Here is a 15,871-nt window from a genome sequence, read left to right as displayed (position 1 = left end):
GCACTAATCAGTAACACCATATAATCCAATACACCGATGAATGACCATGCATCAAATCTTACCCCCTAATTGAGCTCAAATATTGTTTCAGCGAAACGATTCACCAACAAATTATCTGTACACCTTTCCTTTTTTAACATCTTCATTTGAACACATGATTTCTTCATGCATTTGGATAAATGAATGAATCCCATTGATCTCACATCACTTAAACTTGTTCCATTTCCATTTCTAAGGGGGGTGGGGTGGGGGGGAGGAAATACAGACTAAATGTTTCACTGTTAAAACAAATTACCATTGTCCACATGGCGTCCTACATGTAAGAAAACTTTCACAAAATGGTTAGTCTTCCCAATTTCCTCCCATTTTGATTGGTTTATTGTATTCTCTCATTACTGACCAGCACGGACAATGGAACCCAACGCTGATCTAAGCAGGCTTCAGTAGTCCTTGACGCAAAAATTGTATCTCACAAGCCTTACTCAGAAGCTCTGAAACAATCAGGCCATCCATCAGCAAGAAAGTATGTCGCATATCCTCTTGCCTGTGGAGTTTGTCAAACATCTGCATGGAATTTTCAAAATAACAATGTTGAAATTTGCAGAAATGGATATGAATGGTAAAAAGAAAAAAAAAAAAAATTCAAACCATGAAACTTAACCATCTATATACATGAATTTCCCAAGATGACAACTATATATTTTTTGGGACAAGTACAGCAGATTGACTAGATATCTAAATCCACTATCATTTTCAGGTTAAAGGTAAATCATAACTTTTTAGTCATCCAACAGATGATTGATAGAAATAAACAATTGGGTATAGATTATATGAATTTACATCTCCTGGAACTGACTTACTATAAATGCTGATTATTTAGCCATTGAAGCTAGAAAATTAAAATCAACTGAGCTCCGGTGGGTTCTTGTCCACCCATATTTGCTTGCATTCTAGTTCATGATGTGAAGGGGGGGAGGGCTACACCCTCTCACTTATCTGACGATGGGTTTCTAAATAATTGAATAGGTCCAGAAATCCAAACAAACCAGAATAATCAAGCAAGGGAACCAGATTTCTAAAGAGATTTAACAACTGAACCAGAAACTGAGTCTGGCTTAAAATTTCTGTTCAAAGGACATGAATAAGGAGGAGAATAAGTCCTCAAAGTCTGGTTCAGATATGATGGTCTGATCTGAAGCTATGATAATATCCTACTGGAGATAAGATACCAGAATACGGCATCCAGAACAGCATATCAATTTCAAATTATAATGGGATCAAATCAATGCATAAAATTAATCAAAACATCAACAGATTCCAGCAATAGCAATAGGATATCAATCTGAAACGGGAACTAAAAATTGATCCACAAACAAGATAAAACTGACAATCAGACCTGAGGTGGGACTTCAGGAAAACAGTAGCAAGATTGGATTTTGAAAACAGAAATCAGCAAAGCATAAGGAGTGATTGCTAGTATGAAACCTGATCTGAAATCTCCAGTATATAGAAAGAGAAAAGTCATATTCAATTAAAGAAGATCATATAATCCAATTGAATTCAAGTCGAATAAGCTATGACCCTCTTTGGATAGTTCTGTAATATTCCAGTAGTTGCCGCAAGGAATGACGTCGTAGCTCCTACAGAAGTAATAACAATCAAAGCCGTAGGTGGGTATTCAAATAAAGGGGAGCACCTTGCTATCATGAAAATGCCAGTTGTTACCATGTATGTGCATGAACTGAGAGAGATATTATTACTAACCAGATTTACTGGATTGATAATGAAGAGGAAGAATAGAAGAAAAAGATATATCCAAACCTCTCATTTGGAACTAGATTAAAATCCCACCAACCTTACTTCAGCATCTTACCAAGGGCCCGCTAAATCTCACAACAGAAATTCTGAACCACAGAACTTGAGGCAAAGAACCAGCTTTCATGAAACTCATAAAAGCATGGGGGAGGGGTCTAAAGCCTTACATTAATATATAAAATTGTTCTAGACTGAAATATACTCAAAATAGCAAACGAAAGCAAAAACAGAATAGGAAGCACCATCCATGCATGCTGGAAATAAGGTGTCCTAACTAGTCCAAGAATCTAATCTCACATGCTTGGGGCAAAACGGGAACAAGATCGACAGGATGCTTAGCGTGAACTTCAAGAACAATCTCCAAAGGAGTAAAACCCATAGTACTGTTCACCAAACAGTTACACACTAACTCGGTGATGTCAAGAATGGATGACCAGGTCTTCCCACAATCACGAACAAGGCAATGCTGTAATTTGCCCAAACTCCGGTTAACTACCCTCATCTGACCATATATCCGTGGATGGAAGGCTATAGAGAATTGAAGTTTAGTGTAGATCTTCATCCATAATTTTTTTTTCAAAAATAGCTCATGAACTAACATCCCTATCAGATACAATCAACTCTAGCAAACCAGCAACACAACCTCTAAAAAGATGATAGTAGCAATGTGGTTGGCATCAAAAGTCTTGCGGCATGGTATAGAGTACGCCATTTTAGAGAATTTATTGCCTGCCACGAGCATAGAATCATGCTTTCCCGTTGACCTAGCATAACATACATGTTGATGTGTACCCATGGTGCGTGTGGAACGGGGTAGTAGGGACTGTGGAATATAAACCCGTAATCTGTGTGGACCCTTTTGCTAACTAAACAAATGTGGTTCCTCTTGATCGCATGCTCAACATCCCTCTACAAGTGTGTCCTATAGTACCTGCCGGCTACCTGTAGAAGAGTTTTGTCTCTGCCAAAATGTCTGCCTAGTCCTCCATGAAATTCCTGTATAAGATGTTGTCATAAATGTTGTCGTAATGACAAATTGGGAATGCATAGACATCCCCAAAAAGAGGCACCCATCATGAATGAGCACTCAGAATCCCTCCCACCTAGCTATAACATATGATAGATAGCTGAGAAATCCTTGTCTGATGCGTAATCATCTTTTATGTGGGCAATACTTATGGAATGGGCTAAGAAGATGTGTACGGTCAGCACTTTTTTACTCTAAAGTGCTTGCAACTGTGTTTTCTTTCCTAGCCTTGTACTTCAAAGTGAAGACAGATGAATTCCTAAAGATATGCAACCCATTTAGCATGGTAGTTTCTCACTGAATTCTATGAATGTAGATGTTTGAGAGGCTTGTGGTCCACGAATAAGATAAACTCTTTGCCAATCAGACAATGTCTCTAATGCTTCAACACCTGTATGATGGCATAGAATTCCAAGTGATATATAAAATAACACCGCTTGGCATCATTCAGCTTCTCACTGTAGAAGGTAATGGAATGACCTTCTATGAGAACTCCAATACCACCATCTGAGGCATCTATCGCTACCTAAAACACCTAGTCAAAGTCTAGAGCTGTAAAATGGGATGTCAGTCATCTTCTGTATAGTAATTGAAAGCCTAGGTAGTCACAGATGTCCACTCGAACTTCCCCTCGCTTTATTTCATACTCAATGATCAATGCCATGACCAAACTGAAATTTCGGACGACATACGGTAAAATAAAGCAAGGTCATGGAAGCTTCAAACTTCATAGGAAGGCCTTTGTTACTAGCCAGTCTAGGATACTATAGAATTCCCCTGGGGCAACCTCGACACCTCTCGAAGATACAATGAACTCAAGGAATACAACCTTAGGTAGCATAAAAAAGCACTTCTGCAAATTAATGTAGAGCTTTGAGCTCCTCAAGTACCCTTATAACATGCCTTATATGATCAAGGTGGTCGTCCTCTTTTTTACTGTAAGTTAGTATGTAATCAAAATAAACTAGAAATTTTCCAATAAAAGGACGAAGTACCTGACCCATAATCCACATGAAAAGTATTTGGTGCATTAACAAGACCAAAGGTCATAACTTTTCACTAATAAAGTCCTCCTTTGGTCTCAAAGGCAGTCTTCCACTCATCGCCTAAGCAAAGGCAAATCTAATGGTATCCCCTTTTATGAACATTAGACAACATACTAAGTATATTGTCTAGCCTTTGGATGGGGCATTCTATATTCACCGTGATCTTGTTGATGTCTCGATTATCAATGCACACGCACCAAGAACCATCTTTCTCTGATTCGTGCAGCGCAGGAACTGCGCATGGGCTCATGCTCTCCTATATAAAACCCTTTCTCAACAAGTCATCTACTTGATGCTTCAACTCTGTGTGCTCTATAGGGTAAATTTGTAGGTGGGCAGGTTCAGCAGTACAAATCTAGGGACTAAATCAATGAAGTGTTGTATATCACACATAGGATACAACTCATCGGTAACTCATATCGTAATATGAAATGCCCAAGGTTAAGTCTTCTATGGGCTTAGGAAGCTCGTCCTCAGGCTGAGGGACTACTTCTCTCAATGCAAGAGCCAACATGAGTTTGCACCTCTGTTGGACTCTAACTCCTTCTGTGGTAGAATTAGCAGCTTTTTGTTATCCTGCTTCTCTCTATTTACTTTCTTACTAGATTGCTTTCTATTGGTCTTCAATGCATGTTGCCTAGCCTTCTCAGCTAGGATTCTTGTAGGTTTGAAGACAAGTTGTGGTCCACACAAATTTGGGTGACACCTCTAGTGCCTGGCACTGTCACATGCTCGACGCTTTCACCTTCAATCAACACACTCATTAAGCTCAAATTCTTCATTGCCTCCAAAGAGGACTCTCGTTGCACCTTTGTGCCTCGCAATGTCATCCTGGCATCAACCCAACACCACATGGTAGCCCAAGCTCCTTGAACTACACGGCACGGAGATGTCACTGAGCTGCCAAAACATAATAGTAAAATTTTTATTGCTTTGAAATTTTATCCACGTGATTTTTCCCCAATACCATCTATTGCACTACAGTCTCAAGCACATGTGTCCATAGGACCACTACACAGTGCTGACAAAGACTATCACTCATGCCCTCTGTTGTAACCTCTGTAGTCTCACACCTTACTCAAGCCACAGTTGTTAAACAACAAAACTAATGCTCAAGCATAATATTATAGATAGGATCAACGTTGACAAAAAAAAAAAAAAAAAAAAAAACTCAATCACTTGACCAATAAAATCTGGATGAGGTAAAAAAAAAAAAAAAAAAAAAAATTCTGAGCACTATAAATACCGTCTCAATTTGTGCCGTTTTCTAACTAGCTTTAGTTAAGCAGCATTGCTGAAAAACAGTCATAGAAGAGAAGACCCTTCTCCACTAAAAAAAAGTGACTCCTATATCACTGGATATAATAAGATTGAGATGAAAAGCATTACGGCCATGCTTAAGGAAGTAGAAACCGCAATTCCATATGTCAATATTATGCTTGAAGGATGTAATATAATGCAAGCACGTTCAAAGGAACTATGGTGATTCTTAGAGGATAGAAAACCAAATTTCAGACAAATGTATTCGTGTAGAAAAACCTAGATTAAGTACTAACATATTTAAACAAAACTGGTAGAAGATAACCGAAGATTATATTGATTGTAATAGTATATTTAAAAATAAAAAGGAAGAAAGGGCAGAGCCACTATTCCTGCAGTGTGCTAGAGTCAGAAGAAGAAGCAGAAACAGAGAAAGAAGAAGAATAAGGAATCAGAAACCAGGGACCATATGGAAGAAGGACCTGTCAAGATTACATGTGTAAATATACATTGGAAGGAACATTTATAAAACCAACAAAATTTGAGCATCGCAGGCAAGCAATGAATTTGTTAATGAACATTCAGTTAGCCATAGACAAGTCAACTAGAAAGAGTAAAATTCCACTTACTTGAGCGATATCGTGTTATGGGAATTTCCCGCAGCTCACGTCGTATGCACAACCATTCACCAAGCAAAGCCATGACTGCAAGACCAGTACCATTTACAACCCACCATGTAATTGAGGATGGCCACCCTCCATATATGATGCATATGAAGACATGGACAATGTAGAGGGTGGCTGAAAAATCTAAGCACTTTTTGGCTCTCTCAACCAAATGAAATACATAAAAAGCCCTGCTAAGAACAACACTTGCGAAGTTAGCAGTTACAAGCAATTATGTGACCAAGCTACCACAATATAAAGCAACAAAAAAAGTTTGTCCCACGTGGGGGGGGGAAGTAGCTTCTAATTACAGTCCCTTGCATAACCACTAGCCATGACACATAATGTATCTTACTAGGCCAAAATTGCATTGCAAATTAATTCCATAGTATCGGTAAGCTATCTGATTCAACGAGAAAGACATCACAAGCTTCCATGCCTACCAACAATAAGTTTCCTTTTAATTAAAACTATCTAAATAAAGTTTTCATTAGGCAGAAGTATTTTGTTCAAGAGAAATGAAATGCACAAGCATATTGTCCTAGGCCAGCCGATCAATCACCTATCCCATATAATTTGGGATGTTGGAGGACAGCTGCATTGTCAATTTTTGGGAAGCATAAAGCATAAACGAGGATAAAGATCTACTGAATAACAAAGCATTCCAGATCATGCTATCTGGATTCATAAAGAAATAACTGATAAAAGAGAAGCATGGCAGAATTATTTTTTACATTTGAACATATAAAAAGAACAGGTTACAGTTGTAAAAAAGAGAATTCCAACTATTTCATGTATGATATGTACAAACCTATACAGGAAAAAGAAGAGTAACAAACAACTACCTCAACTAGGAATACTAAATCTAAATTTTTTTTCAACAATATACCAAACACATGCTCCATAGCAGCAATGCTTCTCTTTGGTCATTAGCCATAACCATAATCTATTCCACTACCCATATCCACAACATTTAAAATAAGCTATGTATGGCTTATAATGCAGGCTCTTAGGACCTCTTATCTTGAATGATATTTTTCCCTCCTCCCATGGATCCCATGTGGTTTTTTTAATTGTTAAGAAAATAGATCTCTCCCTATAGCAGTTTAATGGTCCAACCCTAACACCATTCATAGTGCACAATATCTTATTTCTTTCTTATTCCTTCTTCAATTTCTGGAATGGACTTCCAAGTACAAGTCTTCTTACATCTATCAAAAGAAGAAGGGGGAAGGATAATTATTCTTCTTCTTCTACTAATGGTATTTTTCTGTTTAAAGGTTTTGGAGCTGGGCCTATGCTCCCACGGGATTTTGCCTTGCTCCTACATCAACTACTATCCATGTTTTAAGAGCAATCCATACAGTTTATGCAAATTATTTTCAGCTGTGGACCTATGGTTAACAATCAGGAATCTGAGATGTAACAAAATTAAAAGCAGAGGAATAGTCCAAACTGAAATAATCATCCAGCCAATTTTTACTGCAATAAAGATATGAATTAAAGCACCATATATCTGGGCATCTTAGCAGATTAGCAGTTATCATAGAAGCATAATTTCAGATCAATAAAGCATCCAGCATATGATTGAATAATAGCAACAAATAAGCATTTCAATATTTTTTTCAAAAAAAAAAAAAGCATATATAACTACGTCAAATGTCTCTAATTTATATTAACAGAACAACCACACCTAATCCGCTAATCGGATATCTACAGCCCACCCACAGACTACACGTACTTCTAGTGTTACTTGGACTCAACCATAAATAGTAGCTCATAATTAAACAAGAGATCTGCTTTATACAACATGTCACGATTACTATCATTGAACCTACCAAGATTCTAATTCTTACAGTAAGTTACAAGTAAACGGAAGTCATATTATAATATATGTATCCAACTCTAATCTATCAAAAAGGAAATCTAACTCAATTTAGTAACTTGCTGGACAAGCTTACTAAAATTTGACTTTACAATGCTCACTAACTAAGATGGCAAAGCATGCCAAAAAGCATATACACTTGCACATGCAAAACTCTATTCTTCCAAACAAAAAACTTCAGTCGGATCAAGAAAGAAAATGTGTCAAGATGATCTTTGTTGAAGTAATATGAAACAGAATTCTGCCAAATAAAACCTTCTGTCTAGATTTAAACAAATTTAAAGGAAAACGGGGAGGAAGTCTCACCCTGGAAGCGCGGTGAGTAGAAACGAAGCAATGACACACCAACCAGTAACTGTAGAAGTAGTGAGAGTCGAGTAATCAAAGAAATATATAAGGCTCATCCGGGATACACGAGTCCCAACAAGAATCGACATGAATAAGCCAAGCGTAATATAGTATAAACATTGCAGGCACACAATCTGGGAGAGAATGAGCCAGGGATCCCATACCAACGCCCCATAGAACATGACTTTTATCTTCTTCAAATTTCAAAAATTTCTCAAACAAACATCAAAGCCCTCAGTGTTACCGAAACTTCTCAATCCGAACACCGAGGTCAGACTCAAATCCCTTCAACCCTTTCAATCCTACAGCAGATAGGGAACCTTAAGCTTCCCTCCAATACCCCACGGCCATAATAAATTCAAAACCCCTTCTTGAAACCTCAGTTCACAACCGAATCAACCTTTCTCTTCTGAATTTGTCCACCAAATTGGACTCCCAAGTTCAACCTAATTCTCCAACAGTTCTTGCAACCTTCTTACCTTTCAATCAATCCTCAAAATTCAACCTCCAAAAACTCTAATTTCCACTAATATATATAACAAAATCAAGAATTCCTCAAAGCCGCAAAAGAACGAAATCCAACAAATTAGCAAATATCCAATAAATTATCCAAAACTAGAGGACAGAAAATTTGGCAACAGAATCCCCCCACAACGAAACAGGGGATGAAAGAGAGGAAAGAAACCTAGAACTCCACATTCGGCATCTCCAATGACGACCAAATTATGAGATCTAAGGAAAAGAATTGTCTTGACTCGAATCCTTCAAGCTTTTAGAGCCCAGGTCTTCAACCAGATCGTCGAACTGAAAGGTAGAGCCGTAGAGGAAACTGAACACCAAAGTTGAATCCTGGCAAAGAATTGATCTCTCTCAAAAAAGAATAAAGAATAGATATCAGTTGTGTCCTCTTCAGTATGCCGCTGCACATTTCCTAGATGGAAGGAATGTGTTCCTTCCTTCAATGACGGGAATACCCCTTAGAATGACAAAAACCCTACACCTACATTTTCAGATTTCTGACGAAACCACATCGTCAGTAGCGTGCAATGAGGTGCAATGAATATTGGACGGCTAAGAGCATCTGAACATGCACCTCAAGGGTTTATTTAATTTTGTTTCTCTTGTTTCTTTGACTAGAAACGATTTTTGTCATTTCTGTGCTAAGAAACGATTTTTGAAATTGCAAAAAAGTGTTTGATTCTTCTATTTCCCAAAACGTTTTCAACGGTGTAGTTGAATTTAAGACATGAGTGAAAGCACGACGTTGTAGGAATGCAACTCATGAGTGAAGACATGACGTTGAAGTTGTAGGTATGCTTCATGAGATGAGCTTCAGAAGTATGAAGGCAACCCAAAACTATGAGCTTCGCACAATTAGGTTGGAATCATCGCATCTGAATAACAAGAAGTTTCAATAATGGGTTGGGGTTTGGGTAGGTCGAGTAAAGTATTGGGTTTTTCACAATTTTTGTCGCTCCCACTTGTTTCTCCATTTTTGTTTCCAAAAACAAATGAAACGAAACAAAAAAATCAAACGATTTTTGAAGTGTTTTTCCGTTTCTAAGCATAGAAAAACAAAAAAACCATTTCTAGAAACAAAATCAAAAGGGCCCCAAGAGACTCCAACCACCCATGCTCATTGCACCAGTATAACAACGGCAAACGATTTTCACAAAATTTCTGACACAGAACTGGAGAGCATCAGGCACTTTAAATGCATTGGATATATCATAGCACTTAAGGATTGGGAACATGGTTCTAAGCATCAGTATCAGATTACTTGATACTGAAATATCGGTTTGATAAGTTTTCACTGACTACGGATTATGGGTAAAATAGTAAAAAATTATCTTTTAAGGGAAAACTACAGTATTTTTGTCTGATACAGCGATCCAATACCGATCCATTTCCATATAATATGAGTTTTAGGGATTTATCCAAAAAAAAAAGGTTTTAGGGATGGCCAATACCCATTCTCTTACCGTCCACTCAAACCATGATTGGGAACCCCGCCAACGGCTATCCAATATTTCACATTTGTGTATGAGACTATATGCCGACCACCTGAAGGTGTGTACACCCAAGCATTGGACTGCATGCATATGAGAGATTGGAAAAAGATTGAAGAAAAAAAACGTTAGAGAAGATCCAAACCCAGCATTTAATGATTTAAGAACCCTAGCGTGGGAGCTATTGTACAAACCGAATTCTCACATATTACAGATACAGACATATGAGCAACCTTTTTCTTAACCAAAGGAGTACAATAGCTTCCGTGCTTGGGGTCTCCTTTGTCGAATTCATGCGGTGAATTCACTGTTCGTGCTTAGAAAAAATTTGTTCTTTACTTTATGAAAAAAAAAAATTATAAACAATTAAAGGAAACAGATGGTTATATAAATCTACTGTCACTGTTTGTCTTCCTTTCGAAATCCTTGCTATTCTATGAGCTATTGAATTGAGTTGTCTATCCTTCTTAACTATAATTACAGAACCAATAAAACCCATAATGTTAAAATATCAAGCAATAAGGGGAAAATTGTTAGCCAAACATCTACTCTTTTGGTCCAAGTATATACTGATTTTGAACCCTTAACTTGATTTGCGTTTGTTGATACGAAGACAATGAAACCTCTTAGTCACGATTGATTGGTGCTGATCAATTTTATCAATCACACGTAATCATATGCACATCTAGGGGTGAAACAGGGCCGGGTTGGGTCGGGTTTTTTACAACCTTAACTTAACCCTAGGTCCCAAAACTCAACCCAACCCCTATTGGGTTCATGCTCAAGCCCAACCCTATCGGGCTCAGGGTTCGGCCGATTTGGGTCAAGTTAACTCTAGTTGGTCTTCTTAGTGGAATCACATTCTGATAATTAAGAAAATTGACACATTTGAAGCAGAGGGTTTTTAATTAAAACGCTAAAATGAATTCCTCTATTAAACTATACTGAACATGATATTTTATCATCCTTTCATGGAGATTCTATGTGCCCTATTTTTCCATGTGACCCTATTTTTAATCTCCTCCATCAACTCAACATATTAAGACATAATCCAATCATTCATTGTTGTCAGAATTTTATCTTGATCTACAATAATGCTTAATTCCCAATAAATAAGGACCAAAAAACTCAAATATTGCAAGCCCTCACCTCTCTTCATTCCTTATTTCATGGCTGTAGAGATGGGTTTTTCCTTTGGCTTTGTGCTCTCTCTTTTGGTTATACTGTTCTTAATCATATTCTTATTACATAAGAAACTCCCATTAGAAAACATGGCTCTCCCTTGGCTAGGAGAGACATCTGCATTCTACAAAGCACAATAATAGTCAGGGTTTGACTCTGTGCGAGTTAGGGTCGGGCTGGATTTTCTATGCCTCAACCCAAGCCTAGCCCAACCCCACACAAGGTTGGGTCAGGTTAGGCCGGGTTGATTCTCATAGTCGGGTTAGACATGGTTCGGGCTTAGGGCGGGTTTGGATTGTTAAGACTAAACTTACACCCCTGAGTCAACACATCTATTTTACAACCACAACATTGCCAGGTGCGTAGCAAGTACACCCACCTTGCATATAACACACTATAATATCCAAATAGTAGACAAGCCACCAAGTCACAGATTTACATAGTCCAGTAATGTGCTTATGTCCATTGAGCAATGCCCTAATCAAGTTTCGTATATTGCTCAATTGACATAAGCTTCCATCGATTGTAGCACATGCTCAATGGACATGGATTGTAGCCCATGTCCATTGAGCAATGCCCTACTTATCTTCATTATTATTTTGATCCTAAGTGTTAACGTCCATCCGCCAAACTTGCATTCTTTGCCATTATTCTCCAATGCCTTTACTCTCAACTCCTCTCAAGTGCATCAATGCTTGATTTGCATCTTTGCACCAATTTCTTTGCTTTCCAAAAAGTATGGCGTTAGGCCTCTGTTGACTCCTCCGTAGGTTTGTACGTGTACCCTATGTGGGTCTACTATATAATAGCCAATAAGCCCTCGTACTGGGGAAAAAAAGTTTGTTTCTCATGAATGAGAGAACACTAAAAGAGTCTTAACACCTTAGGTATGTCATTATAAATTTGCCACCACTTCTCATGAGCATTGTCATTAGCAAAAATCTGGTAATTTTTTTAATATCAATTGCAATAATAGTCTTTGTAGCACATCCAAGGCTTGATCCCCAAGTAGTAAGTGACATATAGAGACTTGGGCACCTTTTGAATTCACTTCGATACCTGTTTCCCTGTGGGAAAGGCTTGAGCTAATTCGCCCACCATCAAGCCACCATGTGAAAACGTAGTTAACAAATCCTTGCCCCTCCCTCGCCACCCCCACCCGAAAAAAAAATTGTAAGAAAACAGTGTCTTTTCTTCATTAACATCTCAAAAACACAACTTGAAGGCCCAATCAACATGATGAGTTGAAAAGTACCTCACTATTTGCTTCAAGTGATAACTGAGGCTGTACAAAAATTGATCCTCGTTTCGAAAAACAATAAAATCAGAATTGATGAAGATGAATTTTTTTTTTCTTCTGCTAACGATGGGTATCCAAGCCTTTGGCCTAACAAGTTCTGTGGACCTATATTGACTCCATAATTGCATGTATTGGGGTTGAATGAGAACCATTCAACTTTCACTAAAGCAGTGAAAAGCACTAAACACCCCCATATAAATGGCCCTAAGGAGGTACAAGGAATCAAATTTAGAACCACACACTTTTTGAGGCGAAGGTCCCTTGCCAACTCGGCTACCCCCTTATGGTTAAATGAAGATGATCTTATCATACTCTAAAAGTTGCCAAATTTAGAGCTTACTATAGTTCCATCTATTGTAGGCATTTTTTTCTGGCATCCGGGCTTTCGATGCATGTAATGTTCTTTATTTTCCACCTTGCAATTTGTAGTACGTAGTGCTTGATGGCTCTTCAAATTTATTGATTCATCTGCAAGCAAGATTAGATCTTTTGTTGAGTTTGTTTTAATTATGCTTTGGGCCAAAGCTATGGCTCCACAAACATAAGCTTAAGAAGAAACGAGAATTGTAACATAAGGGTCTCTTAAGTGAATGATGGGGTTGTCAAGAGTAGAGAAATCAGTCATTTCTATCTGTCTATTTTTCAAACAATATTGTAGAAATTAACATAAGATAACATTATCAAATAGTTTTAAGAGAAAATTACTATGTTTTATGAATGGAACACTCGGTTTGGTTCAGTTCATATTTATTTGGTTGAGACTAAAATCGAACCATTTATTAAATGGTTGCACTTTCTAAAACCGGAACCGTTTAGTAAACGGTTTTAATTTCATTGAAATTTTAAACGGTGTTGGTTTTATGGTTTTAAACGGTTTTGATCGCTGTTTAATTCATACGATTTCTAAATGGTTAGCAATCGGTTTACTAGTTTATTCACATGCTTACTAAAATTCATTTTTGTTGATAAACGCTTCAATCATGTATCAAATTAAATGAGGCATTGAACAACCAAGGAAAGTACATAACTACATAATATGAGTAAATTATTGAATAGACTATTGGATAACCTCTATGGTCCTTAATTCTCTTGTTTTGTTAAAACAACCAAACAACTAAGCAAAATAAAATATTACATAGAGAAAGTGAAATACAAACAAATCTGCTAATAATGAACACAATTTATCATTAGTGTTCTAAAATTAAAGAGCATGAGACACTGAAAACACATTAGTTAACTCTTTATTTTATTAAATTGCTACATGGGTTAAACGGATCGATTTTGACGGTGTAAATTAGGTTTGAAACCGACAGGTTAAATAGTTAAAACTGAACCGACCCGTTTAGCTAACTGATCTTAAACTTGAAACAAAAACCGAACCATTTACTAGATGGTTTTACGATTCGATGGAAATGGCTCGATTCAATTTCACTAATCGGTTTCGATTTCAAATTCACATCCTTACCTACCCAGATTTTGTTTCAATTTCCTCAAATCAGGTTTGTAAATCCAAGTCACACATAGGTCCACATCTCCCAATAAACATATCATATACAGGTTAACTACTGCCACCTTTTGATTCACTCTTCACTAGCAAATTAGCAATTATAAGATTAACCTGCAACCTAAACACATCCCCGATCCCCCGATCCCCCGATCCCCTCTTTCTCTCCCCTCTTTCCACAAGGAACTTGGGAGACCACAACATCAAACTCTTCATACATATCAAATATTGGCATTGAAATATCTGGACATGTGGGCTGTTGCCACGTCTCCTTTTCGTCAATCCATGTGAGGATTAAATCTATCCACTGAAGGTATCCAGGAACTTAATTGGTCGAAACTTACTGGATTGTATTTCCTAGCCCTTCCCAGTCATCTCCCATTTCTTTAGTGTTTGCTAAGCCTATCTTGATCTTCTTCCCATGAAATTCTTTTGAAATGAAATGATGCAAAGCTGAATGTCCCTTCACCCATTGGCTGACATTTCTTCAGAACTAAAGTGGCTGGTAAGTGGTGATTTCTGTCCAGCAATCTTTTAGCAGGAAAATTGAGGCCAGGAAAGATAGAGAACATAAGTAAGGTAGAGACAACAAAAACGGAAGAGAAGGGATTGAGGGTGTGGACTGTGCTGTGAGCTTATGCTGGGAATGATGAGCAAAGAAAATTGAAGAGTTAATTAAGGAAAGAATTAAAAAATAGAAAACTAATGATCACTAGCTTTTAGTATCCATTACTCATGTGGCCTTTTAATTGTAAGAAACAGAATTTAGACAATAGGTATAAGACTTTGACAAATATTTAATAAATATTATTAAATGAAGAAGGGGAGTATCACTTACAGATCAAAATAAGGATGCAGAAATATAAACAGAAGTCCACCAAAAATGTAAAGTTGAGTAGTATAAAAATACTCTCCTTAAGGTATTTAAATGTCCCGTATTTTTATGTAATTGAGTTGACCACACATCCTCACCTCCAAGATAAATAAACTCTCTAATCACTTAAGGTGCAACTCTGATAAGTGATTGCAATAGCGAAGAACGAAAATTATACTCAGTATTTATACTATGTACGAAAAGTAGAGTCTGCAAAACACTAAGTAAATAGAATGTTGACAGAGACCACTTTCACCCAACAGAGAGAATTGCAGAACACTAAGTAAATAGAATGTTGACAGAGCACTTTCACCCAACAGAGAGAATTTCAAATGTCAACAGAGACTGATTTGTTTTGGACTTCTTTATTATGGATGAGAAGGTGTCTTTATACGCACAAGTTCATGTGTGTACGGATACAAGTGCATGTCTAATGCCAATGGGTGTCTTTATTATGGATGAGAAGGTGTCTGTATATGCACAAGTACATGTGTGTACATATATAGGTGCATGTCTAATGCCAATGGGTGTATGAATCTAACGTACAAGTATATATGGGTAAATGTATACACATGTATCAATGTATAGGTGCATCTCTTGACACCCACACCTGGAACCCCCACACACCTTTCATCCAAAACCCAAGGGTTTTCATCCAAAAATATTCATGACATGGGAGAGTTCCTCTCCAAAGGGCTTGTACCTTTAAGAAGCTATCCTTCTTATATACCCCTCACACTTTTCATCCAAAACCAATGTGGGACTAAACTTTGTGAAAAGTTACTTTCGCTCATTTTCAACTTATCCTTACTTATGTACAAACAATTTTCAAAAAGCAAAAAAGAGGGAAAAGGGTTTTGACATTATTGGAAACTATAATACTAAAGTAATTTTATACTTTAGAATATAAAATGCAACATTTATATCTCTAATGGAAGATTAAATAGATGATGAGA

The 15,871-nt window shown here is 37.3% G+C and overlaps 1 protein-coding gene across 1 annotated transcript; it reads right to left on the bottom strand.

Annotated features, from left to right (window-relative positions):
• Window positions 1-204: 204 nt before the first annotated feature.
• LOC122060984 (protein SYS1 homolog) lies at window positions 205-9,016 on the bottom strand. Its single transcript, XM_042624124.1, has 3 exons — window positions 8,005-9,016; window positions 5,778-6,004; window positions 205-564 (listed from the first exon to the last, which is right to left on the bottom strand). The coding sequence occupies exons 1-3, from the start codon at window positions 8,226-8,228 to the stop codon at window positions 557-559; spliced, it is 459 nt and encodes a 152-aa protein (XP_042480058.1). The 5' UTR covers window positions 8,229-9,016; the 3' UTR covers window positions 205-556.
• Window positions 9,017-15,871: the final 6,855 nt, after the last annotated feature.

The sequence above is a fragment of the Macadamia integrifolia genome, chromosome 2 (assembly GCF_013358625.1).
Source record: "Macadamia integrifolia cultivar HAES 741 chromosome 2, SCU_Mint_v3, whole genome shotgun sequence".
Lineage (NCBI taxonomy): Eukaryota > Viridiplantae > Streptophyta > Magnoliopsida > Proteales > Proteaceae > Macadamia > Macadamia integrifolia.
The sequence above is the reverse complement of the archived record's forward strand: the minus strand, read 5'-3'. Positions and strand labels throughout refer to the sequence as shown.

What these genes read in the sequence shown, in the direction of transcription:
- LOC122060984 (XM_042624124.1), bottom strand. Translation starts at nt 8,228, where the DNA reads ATGTTCTATGGGGCGTTGGTATGGGATCCCTGGCTCATTCTCTCCCAG. An exon ending in CTACTCACCGCGCTTCCAGG is followed by an intron (nt 6,005 to 8,004) that starts GTGAGACTTCCT and finishes TGTTCTTAGCAG; the next exon opens with GGCTTTTTATGTATTTCATT.